The 22,687-nt window shown below is 36.8% G+C and overlaps 1 protein-coding gene across 6 annotated transcripts in view; it reads right to left on the reverse strand.

Annotated features, from left to right (window-relative positions):
• The window catches only part of WNK3 (WNK lysine deficient protein kinase 3), a 153,773-nt gene that overhangs the window by 85,063 nt on the left and 46,023 nt on the right, over positions 1–22,687 (reverse strand). For all 6 annotated transcript variants that reach the window (XM_087427038.1, XM_004443218.3, XM_087427043.1 and 3 more), the window contains 5 exons: positions 13,440–13,612; positions 12,453–12,673; positions 11,577–11,734; positions 8,390–8,478; positions 4,367–4,586 (listed from right to left, as the gene is read on the reverse strand). In XM_087427038.1, the coding sequence (XP_087283164.1) occupies positions 4,367–4,586; positions 8,390–8,478; positions 11,577–11,734; positions 12,453–12,673; positions 13,440–13,612 (861 nt within the window). The remainder of the gene's footprint in view (positions 1–4,366; positions 4,587–8,389; positions 8,479–11,576; positions 11,735–12,452; positions 12,674–13,439; positions 13,613–22,687) is intronic.

Genomic DNA, 22,687 nt, shown 5'->3' on the forward strand with positions numbered 1-22,687 from the left:
CTGAAATTTACACAATCTTATAAATCAATGAGACCTAAATAAAACAATTAAAAAATAAATTCCAAATGTTATGAAATAACAGTTCATTTGTTTCTATATTCTTTCTTAATCAGACATACATAAATGCCAGAGCCTTTAATCAGCATAAGAAAAATAATACTATTACTAAGCATTGTTGAAATAATTCTGGCTTTAAACAAAAACAAATAACGATGTTTCAGTACATGGAGTCTTATTTACAGGTAATTTATGACTACCATTAAGTTTTGTGAAAGATTAAAAAGGTTTCTTTATTCAGAAACATTAAATGCCTAAAGTGTGCCCAGTACTGGGCTCCAGAGACATATAAGTGACCGAACTGGTCCTTTGTCTTATAAGAGCACACAATCTGGTAGTGAGCGATGGATACAAACTTAACGTAAAATGAAATAAGAGGTAGAAATGAGCTGCTGCAAAAGCCCTAAAGGAGCACACACTCTCTGAAAGAAAGTAGACAAAGTGTCACAGAGGAAGGTAAACTCTGACCTGGGTTAAAGCAAAAAAAGGAACTTGCAGCCTACTGAGGAAAGTGTAGATGAAGTTGAGAGATCAACACTCCAGGCAGAAGGAAGGAGGCTCACAGCAAAGTACTACACCTTACTAGGTATTAGAAGAGTGATAGAAAAGAAGTTAAGGACTGGTTGTCTGAGAAGAACAGGGCTGAGTAGCAGAGAAAATGAGGAGGTGCCAGGTCATATCACTCTCAGTCCTACAATCTGCTTCTTAAAGCATGTCTTGAGGGTCTGCAGACTCGGGGAAATTTCATGGTAGTTGAAAGATGATTAAAATGTTAGATGAAGTCCATATATTCAATTTCACTCCCTCCAAGAGCTCCAAAAAAAACCCATAGCAAATGGATTTTTAAGTTATAAACCCATAAGGACAGGAAGAATAAGAGACTGACAACAGCAACAACATTTTGGACACTTTGGAATATGGAAAACAAATAGGTAAGTAATAACTGATCTAGCAGACCCGAAAAAGGTGAACCAGGGAAAGCTGGGAATCATTCCCATTTATACTGAAGAATACCCATAAGGCACAGGAACTGGCAGTATCAGGAACTGGGTAAAGTCAAAAGAGATGACTAACATAAGGAAGACTAAGTGAAAGGGTTTTGAGAAGCAATTAGATATTTAAGTCCCTGTGCCCCACCCTGCATTCCACCCCTTTGGGAAATTGCCTCTCCCCTAACCGAGAAGTCTGGAGTTCTGTTCTCTAGAGAGGGTGAAAGAGAGGATCTCTGAACTATGGAACACTAGGCATAGTTGAGGGTATGGCTACCATGCAGAAAACAAGAAGATTAAATGACCATATGCATGCTGAATGCCATATGCAGAAACATCCAGCCCTCTTCTTCACTTGGCTACCAAAATATCAGTAACCAGAACCTTACCCTCAAGGAAGGACATTGAAAGATGCTTCTCTGGGGAATCTGGCCAATCCAAAAAGAAAGACCTACAAATATTGATGTCAGAGATTCTCCAATTAATGGCCAACCCAGGGACCCCACAGTAGAGGTCAAAGTTAACAAGTCCAACACAAGCAATCATACCATCCAATCAGCTTGTTAGTCCCCATGGTAGGCAAAATTATGGTCCCTCAAAGATGTCCTATCCTAATCCTCAAACCTGTAAATATGATGAAATATCACTCCCATTATTGTGCTATGCACAGTCGACCTTAAGATAGGGAAATTATCTGGGTGAGCCTTTTACCAGCTGTTGACACTAGAAAGATTCAACATGCCATTGCTGACTTTGAAGATGGAGTAGGGGCATGTGAAAGAACTGAAAAGCAGCCTCTAGGAGCTGAAAGTGACCCCTGGCTAACAGCCAGCAGGGAAACGGGGACCTTAGTCTTACAACTGCATGGAATTGAATTCCATGCCAACAACCTAGATGAGCCTGAAAGCAGATTCTCCCCCAGAGCGTCCAGATAAGAGCCCAGGCTGCCAACACCTTGATTTCAGCCTGTGAGACTCTAAACAGAGAATCCAGCAAAGCTCACCAGGACTTCCACCCTACAGAATGGAGATAATAAATGGGTGCTATTTAAAGCCACTAAATTTGTGTTAATTTGTTACAGAGCAATAGAAAACTAATACAATCTCCCACTATTAATCATGAGCAGCCAGCCAAGAATTACCAGAAATATGAGAAAAGGCTCTAACAAGAAGATGGAGGGGGCCGGCCCAGTGGCGTAGCAGTTAAGTTCATGCGTTCTGCTTAGGCGGCTTGGGGTTCACCGGTTCGCATCCTAGGCGTGGACCTACTCACCACTAATCAAGCCACGCTGAGGTGGCGTCTCACATAGAAGAGCTACAACTCTACAACTATGATACACAACTATGTACAGGGGCTTTGGGGAGAAAAAAAAAAGAGGAAGATTGGCAACAAGATGTTAGCACAGGGTCAATCTTCCTCAAAAAAAAGTTATAATAAAAAAAAAGATGGAGCACAAAAACAACAAAGGAAAATTAGAAAAGAGACTACGCAGGAAGAACAAAAATGTCAAAAACACTCTCTTTAGTAATGTTCCAGAGAGGTGTGATAATATTGCATCCACAAAACAAAGAAGATGTTTAAAAAAGGAACATATCAAAAAAAGAAAAGGAACTCTTGAAATTAAAAACATGATAGCAGAAATAAAAATCTCAATGGAAGTGTTAGAAGATAAAATTGATAGTATCTGCCAGAAAGGAGAATAAAAAGACACAAAGATGGAAAATAGATAAGAACATTGAAGAAATAGTCCAAGAAGTCCAACATTCAAATAATAGCAGTTCCAGAAAGAGAAAACAAAGAGGAAGAAATCATCAATAAACTACTTCAAGAAATTTCCCAGAAACCAAAAGACACAAGTTGACAGATTGGAAGGGTCCACTGAGTATCCAACACAGTGAATGAAAATAGACCCAAATCAAGACGCATCACTGTAAAATTTTAAAATACTGAGAAGAAAGAGAAGATATTATATGCTTCCAGAGAGGAAAAAATGGATCACATGCAAAAGATCCAGAAAACAGAACAACTCTGCACTTTTCAATATCAATACTGAAAGCTAGAAAAGCATGGAGCAATGACTCTAAATTAAAAAAAAAAAAAGCCAACCTAAAATGACTTAGCCAGCCAAATAATCAATTAAATATGAAGACAGAATAAAAATACTTTCATACATGCAAGTCTCAAAGAATTTACCTCCCATGTACCCTTTCTTAAGAAGCTAGCAGAGGAAGTGTGCCACTAAAACAAAAGGGTAAGCCAAGAAAGAGAAAGACATGGGATTTAGGAAACATGAAACCCAATACAGGAGAGAGGCAGAGAAGTCTAGGAAGATAGTAAAGGGAAATACCAGGATGAGAGTTGTGCACTAGATGCCCAAGGCAATCATTTCAGATCAGAACAATGTGACTGGAAAGACAGACATGTTAAAAGCTATCAACTCCCAGATCCCCACTGTCATTGTCTCATCTTTCTTTTTAACCTAAGGACAGAACGCCCAGGTGAGCCTGGCTCAGAGTATCTGTACTTGGCTAATCTTGACCACGTGCTGCTGAAGTTCCTGCACACCCTCTCTTCAAGCACTGCAGCAGCCTGGACCAGGCGTGGACACGCATTCCACCCCACAGAAGTTATCTGCTCTCATTTACTCTTGGGAGCCGTGGTCATGGCGGGAAGTAGCGAAGTCAGAGGGATCCACTCCCCATCAAACCATATTGTTACCAGACAACTCATTTCTGGTCCACACAACAGCCCTGGTGCCCTAACTATGGTGAGCCATGTGTGTATTTCCCTGGATTCACGCATGACCTCACCCACTGACCTCCCCAGAAGTGGTTCTATTAAACTCTTAGGGAAGCTGAAGCCAGACTGAGACTGAGAGACTCTGCTCAGCTTATCTTCTCCTGGGCATCTTCACCGAATAGTAACTTCAGTCACCAGCTAGGTGTGTGCTTGCCACTCAGGTTTTCAAAACAAAACAATATATTACTTAGGTAAACTATAACGAAAAGAAAGGAATGAGTAACACAAAAGTCAGAGTAGATATTATCTGTGGTGATGAAGGAGGGGAATGCAACTGGGAGGGGCACACAAGTGGCTTCTATGGTACCAGTAGTGTTTTATTTCTTAACAAAGGTAGTGTTTTATCATTCTTTATACTGTACATACAAATTTAACATACTCTGCTGTAAAGATACAAATTACAATAAAATCACAATTTAAATAAAGAAAAGGAGAAAAGGAGAGGAAAGAAAGCAATGAGAAGAAAGGAATAAATCCTGCTACTATAAGGGGTGGGGGAAACAGCAATAGGATTCACTTACCATTTCATATGCTACTTCCTCAGGTGTATCAGTTTCTAAATTGAAACTGAATTCTATAGCTTCATTGTCTTTGTGCTTGCCTTTCAATTTTTTAGGGTCCTCAACCCAGAGTCTTAAAGCCAGGAATGAATTTGAACAATCATATTCCTCTGCTAACTCCACCCTCAGTCCCGTATCCTCAGCAAAAAATGCATGGTTTAGTAGGTCTCTGACAGACAACCTAATAAACAAAATACATATCTCATTATCAATTCTTCCAATCATAAGCAAGATACAGAACCCTTAATTAGTAAAAATTAATTGTATCAAAGTAACAATCTTATTTTAAATTTTCTATTAATTAAATCATTAATCTGTCTTGTTATAAAAACCAAATCTTATATCCAACTTATGGATGCAAAGAAATCCCAACTAACATGCATTTGTGGTGACCTTAATTAAAGATTATTACTAGTAACATACCGAGATACTGAAGTTTAACATACCTAAAAGTATGCCTAGAGAGAAGTGGAGAAGTGCTACAGTACATCTTAGGTGGACTGAGTAGCCACTAGCTTAAGTTACCAAGACTCAAACAACAGATTCTCGGCAAAGGAAACTAAAAACTCGGAGGAGGGTGCAGGGTGATAATTAGGCCCATGTGTGTGGCGATGGACTGTAATTAGTATTTGGGTGTGAACATGAGAACATGATGTAACCCATGCAGAAATAGAAGTATAATGATGTACACCTGAAATTTATACAATGTTATAAACCAATGTTACCACAATAAACAAAAAATTAAAAAAAAACTCTTCCAGATATACAAACTCTAAAGTAAATTAGAAATTCAAACTCTTTTACAAATGTTACAAATAGAAGTCATTGACCCGATTAACAATAATTAAGTTGGTGTACTTCACTGTTAAGAGAATGCCACAGGTGAAGCTAATTTATAATTTATTCAGCACAGTCCAGTGGTTTTCTTAAAGTATTTTAGTGTTTTAGGCCAAAGTATACATACAATGGATACAACTCTAGACTAATAGGGATTAACCATCTCTGAAGAGAAAAAAAGACAGGGATTCAAAAGATTCTTTTACAAGCTTGGGCAGTTAATTTCCTTTCCTTTTCTTTAATTTCCCAACTTCTAAAACCAATATATAATATCTAATCTATCTGTATTACAGACCAAGGAGAGCTAAAAGTGATGTATTCCATAATGTCTATGTAGAAAGCCCTTCCTGTACTATTTATAACAGATAAAGCATATTGACAGCATGGTATCCTATAAGTCGAGGATTTTGAAGCTTCTACATTTTTAGTGATCAAGAGACAAATACTTAACTAAGTGTTATAAAAAGAAGAAGCTTGCTCAGACTAATTAGTTTTAAGGTTAAGGTGAGATGTGTTTAAAAAGGCACAACCAAGTTAAGCCCTCTGCCTCTCAACGAAAATTTTGCCTAGGTACTTTTACTAAGGAATAATTATAGCAATAGCAGCAGAAGATGCCATTCATTAAATACTTATTACTCTGTTAGGTATTTTATATGAATTCACTATCTTTTTAATCATCAAAATAGTACCTGTTTTGAGTAACAGCTAAGTAACTTGCTCAAGATCACACTGGCTAAGTGTGAGTCCAGATTTGAATCTTAGTCTGACATTGAAGCCTGTGCTCTTTCCAATACACTAATATGTTATGAATCCTTTTGAATATTCCAGTGTTGTCTGGTAATAAATCATACTTAAAATGCTGTACAAACAACAATCAGAATCCAAACTAAAATGGCTACATCAACATAGTATTTTTAGCCTCAATTAAAAAAAGCATGCCTAGGGGCTGGCCCCATGGCGTAGCGGTTAAGTGCACGCGCTCCGCTGCTGGTGGCCCCGGTTTGGATCCTGGGCGCGCACCGATGCACCGCTTGTCAGGCCATGCTGTGGCAGCGTCCCACATAAAGTGGAGGAAGATCAGCACGGATGTTAGCTCAGGGCCAGTCTTCCTCAGCAAAAAGAGGAGGATTGGCATGGATGTTAGCTCAGGGCTGATCTTCCTCACACACACACACAAAAAAAGCACACCTCAACTCCCACAACTCAAAAACAACAACAACAAAACAGCCCAGAGCCAGCCCTGATGGCCTAGTGGTTAAAGTTCAGCACGCTCCACTTCGGTGGCCCAGGTTCGGTTCTTAGGCATGGAACCACACCACTTGTAAAAAGAGAGAAGATTGGCAATAGATGGTATCTCAGGGTGAATCTTTCTCAGCAAAAAATAAAAACAATCCAATTTTAAAAAGGGAAAAGAACTTGAATAGATATTTCTCCAAAGAAGATACACAAATGGCCAGTAAGCATGTGAAAAGATACTCAACATCATTGGCCATTAAGGAAATGCAAATCAAAACCACAATGAGATACCACTTCATACACATTAGGATGGCTATTACTAAAAACAGGAAAATAACAAGTGTTGGTGAGGATGTTGAGAAATTGGAACCTTTGTATGTTGCTGGAGGGAATGCAAAATGGTGAAGCCACTGTGGAAAAAGTTTGGTGGTTCTTCAAAAAATTAAACATAGTATTACCATATGATCCAGTAATTCCACTCCTAGGTATATACCAAAAAGTAGTGAAAGCAGGGATTCAAGCAGATACTTGTATACCAATGTATACAAGTGCATGCAGCATTATTCACAATACCCAAAGGTAGAAATAACCCAAGTGTCTATCAATGGATGAAAGAATAAATAAAATGTGGTGTGTGTGTGTATGTATATATGTATATATACACATACATACACACAATGGAATATTATATTATTCAGCCCTAGAAAGGAAAGAAATTCTGATACCTGCTACGACATGAATCAACCTTAAAAACACTGTGCTAAGTGAAATAAGCCAGACACAAAAGAATAAATACTTTATGATTCTACTTATATGAGGTACTTAGAATAGGCAAATTCACAGGGACAGAATGTAGAAGAGAGGTTACCAGAGGTTGAAGGGAAGAAGGAATGGGAAGCTATTGTTTAATGACGACAGAGTTTCTGTTTGGGATGATGAAAATGTTCTGTAAATAGATAGTGGTGATGGTTGTACAACAATGTGAATGTATTTAACGCCACCAAATTGTACACTTAAAAATGCTTAAAATGGTAAATCTTGGGTTATGTATATTTTACCATAATTTAAAAAAATATATTCCTAGATATAGCCTGTTGGTACAAACACTAAGAGTGTTCTCTAACAAAGCCGTAATTAAACAGCCTTTACCTTAGTGGCTTTGTATATGCTCAGATATGCAAAACTTAAGAAACTTAGAAAACTAATAAAAATGAGGGACAGTCAATGAAATGTTGGCGGAAATAATTTCCATAAAGGACAGATCACCCTCATTAATCATAATCAATAAGGAAGTAAAAATCAAAAGACTAACCTACCAGTTAAGTCAGCAATTGTCCAAAGCTCAAATTAAAGGGAAATATAAGATAAAACTAAAGTGAGTTGTCCATAAGAAAAACATAAATTGTGATACAAATAAACCTAGAATACTATTTCTTGAACAAAAATAGCCCTATCAGCTTTACCATTATCGTGACACAAGGACAGATGGTCAAATAAAAAACATCTGGTAAGTGGATGGTTAAATTTTTTTTTTAGCTGTCATAAAAAACCATTTAAGTATACTTACCTGAAGGTGACACTACAGAAGCTCTCTACTATCAACTGTTAGGAGCAAATTAACCTGGGGGAGGATCCACTGACTGTTAAACTGATGGCTGAAGGTGATGAAAGCTTGTCACAACACACATAGACAAGCACAACCCAAATGTCGGTTCAAGGAAAATTCAGCACATGATATCAAAGTCTAGAACGGCAATCAAGATGCACTGATACACTTCACTCTAGACAGTATGGTTTGGCTTCCACTCAAAAGACATACTCAGCATGATTCAAAGGTCAGAAAATGACCCCGTGCAAGATAAGAGAAAAATGCATCCATCAGTTATGTCATTTCACTACATTTGCACCCACCTTTCAGATTTGTTTTGACGAATACATCCCTCGATGATTTCTTTCACTTCAGGATCGGTGACTTTATTGAAACTGGCTGGTTTTATGCCCTGGGAGAAGAAAAATGGTTTCTAGTCACAAATTAAGCAATTGAAAGCCCAAGTCAACGTGACACTTATTAAAATAATGATTTTTATCACTAAACCATATTCAAGTTTTAAATGAGATAAATATATACATAGAGTATAAGTTGAACAACTTTTTTTGACAAGGATTTTTCATAGCTCTACAAATAACAGCGAAAAATTGTAAACAATCTAAATCTCCAACAACAGAAGCAAAGTTACATAAATTATGTGATATATATATATTAATATTACACAGAAACTAAAAATGTCCTCAAAGAAATTTAATAACATGGAGAATTCTCATACTGCCATTAAGTAGGGAAGAAAATAGGATCCCAAAACGTACATACAGTATAACCCCAATTAGCAAAATACAATAAGCAAGTATTTTTTGGAATCAGGAAAAAAACAATGCTATTAAAAAGCACATTTGAAAATTCCAAATAAGCACTTCTCTATAGCAAACATTCCAAATCAACATTATTTCAAAGACTTCTAGAATGGCTAGAAGCCATGAATAATCAATATATATATATATATGCATGAAAAAACATATATATACACATATATAAACTTTTGAGAAATCAAAAGTTTTTTACCCTTAAGCAATACTAAAATATTGAGAGAACCTCAAGCTAATTATCGGGTTCTAGGAAGTCAGTAACAAATTAATGAGGTTCAGACAATTTAAAACATCCCTATAATAACTGTTAGCTGCCTGAATCTGTTTATTTTACATTATATTACCCTTAATTTACGATCTTAGATTTAAAAAAATAATGCACGTAAGATCATTGCAGTTATTTAACAGAAAATTCCAAATTAAGCTAGAAGCAGAAAAGGTATAATAGAACAATTGTCATGGAATGAGGCAATCTAAGATCTAGTTCTGGGTCCATCACACTACCTAACAGGATGCAGAATCAGAAAGTCCAGTATCATATACTAGATAAATCTGGTGAGATTAGGAGTTAATTTGGACCCCAAATTCAAGAAGCCTTAATATAGATGGAAATCTGAATTATGATACGGCATTTTTGTGACTTTAATATAAAATAATAAAGTCACCATTCAAAAAATGGAGTTATGTTATTCTACTTATAGAAAAAGCCCTCTTTGACCTTTCCATTGATCTCTTACCCACTCTCCAGCCTTAGGTAATTATTGCCTTTCTCTGCTCCTAGGTGAAAATAATTGGGGAGTTGCAACTTACAAAGTCAAGTACAAACTCTTCCACTTACGGCCATCCAACATATGGACCCAAACTAAACAGACATTCTAGCCTTATCTCTTTTTCTCAGCTCTTTGTTATAGAAATTTTCAAACATACTCAAAAGTAGAATAGTATAAGAAGCCCCACATAACTCTCACCAGCTTCAACAACAAGCAACGTTTTGTCAACCTCATTTCAACTATCTACCCCCACACCTTTTTTATCCTGGAATATTTTAAAGCAAATCGTAGGCATCATGTCATTTCACCCATAAATTCTCCAGTTTATATCTCTAATAGATATCATGTCATCATCCCACCTAAAATAATTATGAATAACCCCTTAGTATCATCTAAAATCCAGTCCACACTCAAATTTTCGAAGTTGTCTAAATGATATCTTCTTATAGTTGGTTTGTTCAAATTAGGATCCAAACAAGGTCCAGACATTACCTGTATGGTGCATTAGAGCTGGTGCATACCAGCTGACAAGAGCCAACTATTACATTTTCAGGAATTTTGCAAGCTGATTGTTAAACACAGCCATTTAAAAAAATTAAATGATAGAAACTTATAATTAAATAAATTATATTACAAGCCAAGATAATAAATACTGAAAACACCACTCCCTAATTATTTTACTATTATTTATGCTCTTGAGGTTGTTTACATTTATTGTAACTACATGGTGGAAATACTATATAATGAGTGCCACTGTGCATCCCTTCCTAACCCTGCATTCAGTGAGGTCACATTGGTGACTTGAAATCAGCCATGGTGGGAGTATTTACACCAAGGAAATGAGCAAATGCTAGAAATCCGTACTTTTTCTTTTTCAGAGAATCAGTTGTTAAACATTTACCAGCTCACCACTACTTTTAGGTCTTTTGTATTCTGTAACAAGTCCCTCCACCATTTTTCTTTCATGAAATTGATTTGTTGGAGAAACTAAGTCATTTGTCCTACAGAATGTCCCACATTCTGGATATTGGCCTTATTTCTTATTGTCTCCCTACACAAACCTCTAGAGTCAGATAGACTTAGGGTCAAAATTCACCATTATTAGTAGCTGTGTGAACTTGAGCAAGTCACAACCTCTGATTCTTTCTCATCATGCGTAAACTGAAGATAGCACCATCTTGTAGGGAAATAAAGATGAAAACTTGTGAAATATAGCATGTATTTAAAAATGGTACCTATTAGTATTAGTTACCTAAAACACTCTAACAATCTCTTTCGTGGCCTATCTTGAGCTACCCAACTGGATATGAAGTAGACCTCTGTTGAACAATCCTAACACTTTGTTTCTACCTCCCTTATGTCACATACTATACTCCCATCCTCTTATTTTTATGGTTATTTGTGAATTTATATTATTGTCGTACTAAACATGTGAGCATTTGTGGGTAGCAAATACTTCTTACTCATCTTTGTATTCCTTGCAATTTCTAACACAAAAAAATTACTCACAGCAAGGAATCAAATACTGTATCTGTTGAAGTATATTTTGAATGTCCTTTCATAATCAGGCTTTTAGAATTAGAGGAAATCTTCAAAACCATTTAGTCAATCTTTATTATTCAGCTTTGGAAAATAAGATCCAGCTAATAACCAAAAATTCTTTAGAAACAAATGGATAGAGATGATATCTGTACATTTTCCCAAACATACTAATACAGAGCATTTTATATGACCCCAATAGAGTATAGGTATATAGCATAAATATAAAGCATGTTTCATTACAGTTATGTTAAATTGAGCACTGTTATACAGAACTAGACCAAAATTAGATTTGACTAAGTTGACTTTACTAACTTCAACATGAAACGTGGAAATTAGTGAAGTAAAAAGAATAAAGTTATACCTACACTAGTTACTTTACGGTATATTTGAGCTGCATTCTGACACTCAGAATAAGGGTACTCCGAAGTAGCCATTTCCAGCATACACATTCCAAAAGCATAGACATCCACACACTCATCATAGTGTTCTTCATACATCTCTGGGGCCATAAATTCAGGAGTCCCTACAAAATAACACCATAACCACATTTATATTAAAAAGAAAATTTTATCCACCAAGATCACATTCTCTTTGCCATAAGGATTACGTGAATTAATTTCTGCTCCCTTAAAGAAAATGTATAAATATAAAATTTCTTGAACACGTGCTATATCTACATCAAGCAAGCACTTAAAGAATTTCCTTAACTTTCTGTACTGATAAAGTACAATTTGTAATGCTCAAGATTAGGTAATGATTATTAAAATCTATTTTCATTTCTATCCTTCCTTTTAGTTATTCAAATTTTTCTGAATTAAATTAGTAAACTCTTTTTCTTAAACCCTCAGAACCTTTCCATAATCTTAAATATCTCCCACAAAATAAATGCGCTAGGATGCCTCTGAAATAAGTCAATATATAATAGATATTTCAAAGCAAATTCACATTCCAGGCCAGAGGTCAGCAAACTTCTCCGTAAAGGGCCAGATAGTAAATATTTCAGGCTTTGTGGTCCATATGGTGTCTGTCACAACTACTCATCTCTAACATTGTGGCACAAAAGCAGCCATAGATGATACATAAACAAATGGGTGTGGCTGTGTTCCAATAAAACTTTATTGAAAAAAATAGGCAACAGGACCAGATTTGGCCCATGGGCCATAGTTTGCTGATCCCTGTTCTAGACATACAATTAACAAGTCTCTCTTTACCCAACCAACAAACTATAAAATGTTAATCACCAATGACACTCTTAGCAAATGATGTGCGCATTAAGGTGGCTAGTCCTAGATCACCAATCTTCACAGATCCAGTGGGTCCCGTGATGAAAATATTGTCACACTTCAGATCCCGGTGAATAATAGGAGGAGTCCTAGTGTGCAAGAACTGCAACCCCTTTAAAATTTGCCTGCACCAGCTCCTTAACACCTTTGGTTTCATGACTTTAAATCGTTTTAAGTACCTACGCAAAGAAACAAAAGACATGTAAACAAACATACCTAGCTTACCGTATGAGCACTATTAGGGGAAATCATGGAAGCTAGCTGATGTTGTATGTACTATGATTGCCATCACTGAGTTGTTTTCCATTATCTGTTATAGCAAAAAATTTTAAATCTAAGGCCTTATTCTTAGAGAAGACATCCTACCAAGTTTAGCATTTTTAATCAAAAAAAGAATTTCATTCTATTCAGAGTGGCCTTTTGTGGAATGGCAGCACAATTTTAGAAAGAAAGTCCTTCTCTACTTCCTAATAACTACTCACACAGGGTCACCAGAGGGTTTAAGTATATAAAATTTTAGTGCAAAGATGCTAGGAAACAGAAAAAGTTTACTCCACATTTAATAGTTACAAATATTATACCACCAAATGAAAAACTGTAGTCAGAAACAAAACAATACACTATAATTACACAGTACTGCTCATTAGATATGTGAACCTGGCAACGCCCCCAGCCTTTCATTATCTTTTACAAAATGACATTATATTATCTCTATAATGATTTCTAATTCTAAAATTCTATGATACCTCATAAATATTAATTTCTCAACATTCTTATTTTCTAACAAACTTCATTAACATCCTAATTTTTTAACCTGCCCTAAAACAGTCACTAGATTCAGATTCTATAAATTCTTTCCAGTAGTATTCTTTCACAAACAACTTTCATGACTCCTGAAAATTATTTCCAAATAAAACTCCACTGGCACTATCAGGGTCAACTTACGTCTTTAAAGTTCCTGATGTCATAAGTTCAGTTACTAATACAATACATTTCTTTCCTTTTAATATAGACTCCCAGGAATCATAAAATCGAACTATATTGGGATGTTGGAGACCCTTTAACATCTCTGCTTCTTCCTTGAACCTTTGCTGCTCAGCTTTGGTTAATTTCCGGTCCTGAAATAGAGGAACAAGTTCCAAATTAATGTATAAAAATTCTCATGCACATTTCTAACACCACTAAAAGGAGTGCTTTATTTTATTGTATTTATGTATGTATGTATGCATTTATTTTCACCAGTAAATTCTTTTCTCAGGACCTATATAATCACTGATATCCTTTGTCAGATAGCTACTTTGACTCCTCCCATACAGCAACGCAGCAGTTGCTATATTTTAAACTGTTATGAACCCACCTGCATAATAAATCACATACCTTGAAAAACAGTATGTTGGACTGAACTAAACTTTTTGTGGTAATCATTTCACAATATATACATATATCAAATCATTATGCTGTACACCTTAAACTTATACATTGTTATATGTTAATTATAACTCAATAAAATTGGAAAAATAAATAAAAAGTAAAATTTCCTTGGCTAGAAAATAAAAACAATACCTAAAAATGAGAAAAAGTAATGAAACAGATAATAGGAAAGTTTCCCTAAAAAATCCCTGAATTCCACAGCTAAAGGATCTATAATGTCAGGGCAGAAATACCAAAATGTTAGACACCTAGACATTTATTCTGGTTAAATATCTGAATTGCCACATATATTTCCAGACAGAAAAATAAGGTTAACAAACAGCAAAAGACCTTCAAACAGGCATTGGACCTCTAATCTGCTACATTAAATGCTAGGAGTCAAAGGGGCAATATTTACAGAATGCTGAGGGAGGACTGTGACCCTAAAAGTTTGAACCCAGACAAGCTATCAATCAAATTTATAAGGGAAAAATACACACATTTGAATGAAAACAAGGAGACAGAAAGTACACCACATCACACACCCTTCCTGAAAATATTACTAAAAGAATATCAATAAAAATGTGGCCAAATAAAGTTGGGTAGAAAAGGAGGGTGTGGCATATGATAAATAGTAAGAAATTTCCAATAATGCTTACTCAGAGCTAAGTAATCATGGCTAATGTGGTTGGTAAAATTGAATGAATTTTCTGAACAGTAATTAGAAAATACGTAGTACAAAAAGAACAGTCTGGAATTAAAATTCCAGAATATTTCATTAAAATCTAACAGAGAAAGAATAAAAACACTTTTTGTCTTGTGCAAGGGGGAGCAGGAGAGAAGGGACTGATAGAACTATTTTAAGTTTTGATGTTGACAGAGAAATAATCAAGTATGCGAGTTAAAAATTTAGGTAGGGGAGGGGTGACGTCAGCATCATGGTGCAGTGAGCTGTCCCCTTAGACTCTCCCTGCTAAGATACAACGAAAAGGACATTCATAGAGCAACAGAGGACATTGACACAACACAAAAGACGTCTGAGAGACCAAGGCAGACGTACGTCTGAAGGTGGAGGTGCTGGACCACCCGGAGGAAGTGGAAGGAGGCAAGAAGAGCTCCTCTCCCTCCCCAGAGGCAACCCTGGGCTCCGCTGCACGCACCTTTGAGTGGAGAGGGAGGAGGGGCGGCCCACTGCGGGAACATCATCCTTCTCCAAGTTCCCTCACAGCCCATGGGAAAGCCCCATACAGAGGTAACTGAACTGTTGGGGAGGTATCTTCATCAAGCTAGCACCCTAGGAGAGCAGATAGTGAAGGAAGAGCAAGAAGCTCCTGGGATCACACAGGCGAAAAGAAACCGACACTTCCCCCAACCAGCTTGGGCAGAGCGTCCGCGCATTCCCTAGAAAAGCAGCAGCTAGAGGCCAGGGAACACGGCGGGCTCAGGTTACACAGCTCTTGACCCCCAGACGGTGGCAGCAGGTGGAAGCTGCAAACAGACACTATCGCTATGCAGAGGCACAAATCCATGCCGTAAAACAGTATGAAAAAATATATTAAATCTCCAAGCCAGAAAGAAAATGACAAGCACCCAGAAATCAATCCTGAAGGCACAGAAATTTATACTCTAAATGATAGAGAATTCAAAGTAGCTATTGTAAAAAAGCTCAACGAGTTACAAGAAAATACAAATAGACAATTCAATGAAATCAGGAACTTCTTCACAAAAGAGATCGAAATGATTAAGAAAAACTAATCAGAAATGTTGGAGATGAAAAACACAATGGAGGGAATAAAGAAAAATCTGGAGTCTTTAATTAACAGAGCTGACAATATGGATGATAGAATTAGCAATCCAGAGAACACGGATACAGAAATGCTTCAGATGGAGGAAGAGAGAGAACTAAGATTAAAAACAAATGAAGAATTCTCTGAGAAACGTCCGACTCAATTAGGAAATGCAACATAAGGATTATAGGTATTCCAGCAGGAGAAGAGAGGGAAAAAGGATCAGAGAGCTTGTTCAAAGAAATAATAGATAAGAACTTCCCAAACCTGGGGAAGGAGTTGGAAATACAATTGAATGAAGTCAATAGATCTTACAACTATATCAACGTAAAAAGACCCTCTCCAAGGCATATAGTAGTAAATCTGGCAAAAATCAATGACAAAGAAAAAATATTAACGGCAGCAAGGCAGAAGAAATTAACTTGCAAAGGAACCCCTAAGAGGCTTTCAGCGCATTTCTTAGTAGAAATCTTACAGGCTAGGTAAGAGTGGAGTGATACATTCAAAATTCTGCAAGACAAAACTTTCAGCCAAGAATACTCCACCCAGTGAAAATATCCTTTAGATATGACGGAGAAATAAAAATGTTCCCAGATAAGTGAAAGCTCATGGAGTTCATTGCCACAAGACCATCCCAACGAGAAATGCTCAAGAAGGCCCTCATACCTAAAAAAAAAGGGGAGGATACAAAGCTTTGAGGAAAGAGAAAAATAGGTAAACAAAATTAGAAAATCTGCAGCTCTCTGTCAGAATAGGTTAGCAAACAATTATAACATCAAAGATAAAGGGGAGTGACGTCACCATCATGGCAGAGTGAACTTTCCCCTTTAAACTCTCCCCCTCAAAATACAACAAAAAGGGCATTTGAATACCAACAAAGGACACTTACACAACAGAAGAGATGTCTGAGAGACCCACACAGCCATACAACTGAGGATGGAGGAGCTGGAACCCCCAGATGAAGTGGGGACAAGTAAGGAGAAATCATCCCCCTCCCTGTTCGATTAGTGACTCCAGGTCCATGCAGCTCCTGGGGGGGTGGCGCTCTGCAGGAAAACCGTCATCTCCAAGTTCTCTCACAGCCTCTGGGACATTCCCATACGGAGCAGACTGAACTGTTCTGAGCACCCCAGAAGAGCAGACAGTGAGGGAAGAATGAGAAGCCCCTGGGAACAGGCAGGTGAAAGAGAGAGCCTCTCCCCGTGCATGCCTGGCGACTGAGCACAACCAGTTGGCCAGAGCACCTGCGAATCGCAGTGGGCTCAGAATACAGACCTCTTGACTGTGGCAGCAGGTGGAAACTGCAACCAGATATTTTTAGGATGAGGAAAAATAAACCAACAACTGCAGGCACGATGCAAAAATATATTAAATCTCCAGACCAGAAAGAAAATGACAAGCACCCAGAAATCAATCCTGAAGGCACAGAAATTTATAACCTAAAGGACAGAGGATTTTAAATACCTATCCTAAAAAAGCTCAATGAATTACAAGAAAATACACATAGACAATTCAACGAAATCAGGAATTTCTTCACAAGAGATTGAAACTATAAAGAAAAACCATTCAGAAATGTTGGAGATGGAAAACACAATGGAGGAGATAAAGGAAAATCTGGAATCTTTAAAGAACAGAGCTGACAATATGGAGGAAAGAATTAGCATTATTGAGGACAGGAATGCAGAAATGCTCCAGATAGAGGAGCAGAGAGAACTAAGATTAAAAGGAAGAAATTATTTGAGAAATATCCAACTCATGCAGGAAATGCAACATAAGGATTATGGGTATGCCTGTGGGAGAAGAGACAGAGAAATGAGCAGAGAGCTTGTTCAAGAAATAATAGCTAACGACTTCCCAAATTTGGGAAAGGAGCTGGAAATACCAGTGAATGAAGTCAATAGATCTCCTAAATATATCAACATGAAAAGACCCTCTACAAGGCATATAGTAGTAAAGACGGCAAGAGTCAATGACAAAGAAAAACTATTAAGGGGGCCAGCCCTGTGGTGTAGCAGTTAAGTGTGCACACTCCGCTTCTGGTGGCCCGAGTTCGGATCCCGGGCACGCACCGCCTCACAGCTCATCAGGCCATGCTGTGGAGGTGTCCCATATAAAGTGGAGGAAGATGGGCACGGATGTTAGCCCAGGGCCAGTCTTCCTCAGCAAAAAGAGGAGGATTGCATGGATGTTAGCTCAGGGCTGATCTTCCTCATTAAAAAAAAAGAAGAAAATTATTAAGGGCAGTTAGACCAAAATAAATAAATAAATAAATAAATAAATAAATAAATAAATAAATAAATAAATAAATAAATAAATAAAAAATAAATGAATGAATGAATAAATAAATAAATAAATAAATAATGTACAAAGGAATTCCCATCAGTCTCTCAGCAGATTACTCGACAGAAACTTTACAGGCTAGGAGAGACTGGAAAGATATATTCAAAATTCTGAAAGACAAAAACTTTCAGCCAAGAAGACTATCCAGCGAAAATATCCCTAAGATGATGGAGAAATAATGACTTTCCCAGATAAACAAAAGCTGGAGGGGTACATTGCCACAAGACCCCCACTACAAGAAATGCTCAAGAAGGCCCTCATGCCTGAAAAAAAAAGACAGAAAGGGCATACAAAGCTTTGAGTAAGGAGAAAAATAGGTAGACAAAATGAGAAAAATTGCAGCTCTCTATCACAATAGGTTAGTAAACACTTAATTATAAAACATAAAGATAAATGGATGGAAAAGACCAAAAATAAATATAACCTCATCACTTTAAACACACACTCACAATACAGGATGGAATAAGTTGTGACAATAATAACTAAGAAGGGGAAGAGGAAAGTGATTGAATCAAATCAGTCTAAGGAAACAAGAGGTCATCAGATAATGGACTATTTCATCCACGAGATTTTTTTAATACAAACCTCGTGGTAACCACTAAACAAATAATCAGAACAGAGTCACAGACGATAAAGAGAAAACTGAAAGAATCATGATACAGAACTACCAAACTGAACTGGCAGTCCGAAAAACACGGGATGAGAAACAAAGCAAATGTAAAAGAACTGGAAAATGAGCAAAAAAATAGCAACGTTAAGCCCCCATATATCAATAATCACTCTAAATGTAGATGGATTGAATTCTCCAATCAAAAGACACAGAGTGGCGGGATGGATTAAAAAGCAATACCCAACAATATGCTGCCTCCAGGAAACACATCTCAGCTCTAAAGACAAACACAGGCTCAGAGTGAAAGGATGGAAGACGACACTCCAAGCTAATGGCAAACAAAAGAAAGCAGGTTTTGCCATACTTATTTCAGACAAAGTAGACTTCAAGATAAAAAATGTAAGGAGAGACAAAGAGGGGAAATATATAATGATAAAACGGACACTCCACCAAGAACACATATGAATTATAATATATATGCACGCAACACAGGAGCACCAAAGTACATAAAGCAACTATTAACAAACCTAAAAGTACATATTAACAACAACACAGTAATGGTAGGGGACCTTAACACCCCACTTACATCAATGGATAGATCATCCAGACAAAACGTCAATATGGAAATAGTGGACTTAAACAAAAACTAGACGAGATGGACTTAAAAGATATATACAGAGCACTCCATCCACAGATAGACGAGATGGACTTAAAAGATATATACGGAGCACTCCACCCACAGACAGAAGACTACACATTCTTCTCAACCATGCATGGAACATTCTCAAGGATAGATCAAATGTTGGGAAACAAGGCAAGCCTCTATAAATTTAAGAAGATTGAAATTATAACAAGCGTCTTTTCTGACCATAATGCTATGAAATGAGAAATCAACTACAAGAAAAAAAAAACTGGGAAAGTGACAAAGATGCGGAGACTAAACAATAGGCTACTGAACAACGAATGGACCATTGATGAAATTAAAGGAGAAATAAAAAGTACCTGGAGACAAATGAAAATGAAAATACACCATACCAACTGATATGGGATGCAGCTAAAGTAGTCCTGAGAGGGAAATTCATAGCAATACAGGCTCACCTTAACAAACAAGAAAAATCCCAAATAAGCAATCTTAAACTACACCTAACAGAATTATAAAAAGAACAAACAAAGCCCAAAGTCAGCAGAGGGAAAGAAATAATAAAAATCAGAGCAGAAATAAATGAAATTGAAACTAAAAAGACAGTAGAAAGCATCAATGAAACAAAGAGCTGGCTCCTTGAGAAGATAAACAAAATTGACAAACCTTTAACCAGACTCACTAAGAAAAAGAGAGAGAAGGCTCAAATAAATAAAATTTGAAATGAAAGAGAAGAAATTACAACGGATACCACAAAATACAAAGAATTATAAGAGAATACTATGAAAAACTATATGCCAACAAATTGGATAATCTAGAAGAAATGGATAAATTCTTAGACTCATACAACTTCCCAAAACTGAATCAAGAAGAAACAGAGAATCTGAATAGACCAATCACAAGTAAAGAGATTGAAAAAGTAATCAAAAACCTCCCAAAAATAATAGTCTAGGACCAGATGGCTCCTCCGGAGAATTTTACCAAACATTCAAAGATTTTATACCTATGCTTCTCAAACTATTCCAAAAAATAGAGGAAGATTGAACACTTCCTAACACATTCTATGAGGCCAACATCACCCTGATACCAAAGGCAGACGAAGTCAATATGAAGAAGCAAGACTACAGGCTAATATCACATAGATGAACATAGATGCAAAAATCCTCAACAAAATATTGGCAAACTAAATACAGCAATATGTTTAAAAGATCATACACCGTGACCAAGTGGGATTTATACCAGGGACACAGGGATGGTTCAACATCTGAAATCAATCAATGTGATACCCCACATTAACAAAACGAGGAATAAAAACCACATGATCATTTCAATAGATGCAGAGAAGGCATTTAACAAGATCCAACATCCATTTATGATAAAAACTCTCAACAAAATGGGTACAGAAGGAAAGTACCTCACCATAATAAAGGCCATATATGACAAACCCACAGTCAACATCACACTCAATGGGGAAAAACTGACAGCCATTCATGTGAGAGCAGGAACAAGACAAGGGTGCCCAGTCTTGCCACTCTTATTTAACATAGTACTGGAGGTTTTGGACAGAGCAATTAGGTAAGAAAAAGGAATAGAAGGAATCCAAATAGGCAATGAAGAAGTGAAACTCTCACTATTTGCAGACAACATGATTTTATATGTAGAAGATCCTAAAGAATCCATTGGAAAACTATTAGAAATAATCAACAATGACAGCATAGTTGCGGGGTACAAAATAAACTTACATGAATCAGTTACATTTCTATATGCTAATAACCATCTAACAGAAAGAGAAATCAAAATGATAATCCCATTTACAATTGCAAAAGAAAGAATAAAATATCTAAGAATAAACGTTATTAACCAAGGAGGTGAAAGACCTATACAATGAAAACTATAAGACATTATTGCAAGAAATCGATGATGACATAAAGAAATGGAAAAATATCACATGCACATGGATTGGAAGAATAAACAGTTAAAATGTCCATATTACCTAAAGCAACCTACAGATTCAATGTAATCCCAATCAGGGTCCCAATGAGATTCTTCACAAAAACAGAACAAAGAATACTAAAATTCATATGGGGCAACAAAAGACCCTGAATAGCTAAAGCAATTCTGAGAAAAAAGAACAAAGCCGGAGGCATCACAATCCCTGACTTCGAAATATATTACAAACCTATAGTAATCAAAACAGCATGATACTGGTACAAAAAGAGAAACACAGATCAATGGAACAGAATTGAGAACCCTGAAATCAAACCACACATCTATGGACAGGTAATCTTCAACAAAGGAACTAAGAACATACAATGGAGAAAGGAAACTCTCTTCAATAAATGGTGCTGGGAAAACAGGACAGCCACATGCAAAAGAATGAAAGTAGACCATTTTCTTTCACCATACACAAAAATTAACTCCAACTGGATCCACGACCTGAAGGTGAGACCTGAAACTATAAAACTCCTGGAAGAAAATATAGGCAGTACACTATTCATTATCAGTCATAAAGGGATCTTTTCGAATTCCATGTCTACTTGGACAAGAGAAACAAAAGAAAAAATAAACAAGTGGGACTTGACCAGATTAAACAGCTTCTACAAGTCAAATGAAACCAGGATCAAAATGAATGGACAACTCACCAGCTGGGAGAAAATATTCACAAATCATATATCCAACAAGGGGTTAATCTCCATAATATATAAAGTACTCACACAACTGAACAACAAAAGAACGAACAACCCAATCAAAAAATGCACAGAGGAAGTGAAGACATTTCTCCAAAGAAGATATACAGATGGCCAATAGGCATATGAAAAGATGTTCAACATCACTAATCATCAGGTAAATGCAAATCAAAACGACACTAAGATATCACCTTACACCCATTAGATGGCTATAATCACCAATACAAAAAACAATAAATGTTGGAGAGGTTGTGGAGAAAAGGGAACCCTCATTCACTGCTGGTGGGAACGCAACCTGGTGCAGCCTCTATGGAAAACAGTAAGGAGATTCCTCAAAAAATTAAAAATAGAAATACTCTATGATCCAGCTCTCTCACTACTGGGTATGCATCCAACAAACCTGAAATCAACAATCCAAAGAGGCTTATGCACCCCTATGTTCATTGCAGTATTATTTACTATAGCCAAGAAATGGAAGCAACTCAACTGTCCATCGACAGATGACTGTGTAAAGAAGATGTGGGATATATATACAATGGAATACTACTCAACCATAAAAAAAGACAAAATCGTCCCATTTGCAACAACATGGATGGACCTGCAGGGTATTATGTTAAGTGAAGTATGCCAGACAGAGAAAGACAAACACCACATGATTTCACTCATATGTGGAAAATAAACTAACACATGGACAGAGAGAACAGTTCGGTGCTCACCAG

The sequence above is a fragment of the Ceratotherium simum genome, chromosome X (genome assembly GCF_057802395.1).
Source record: "Ceratotherium simum simum isolate JZ-2026a chromosome X, ASM5780239v1, whole genome shotgun sequence".
Classification (NCBI taxonomy): Eukaryota; Metazoa; Chordata; class Mammalia; order Perissodactyla; family Rhinocerotidae; genus Ceratotherium; species Ceratotherium simum.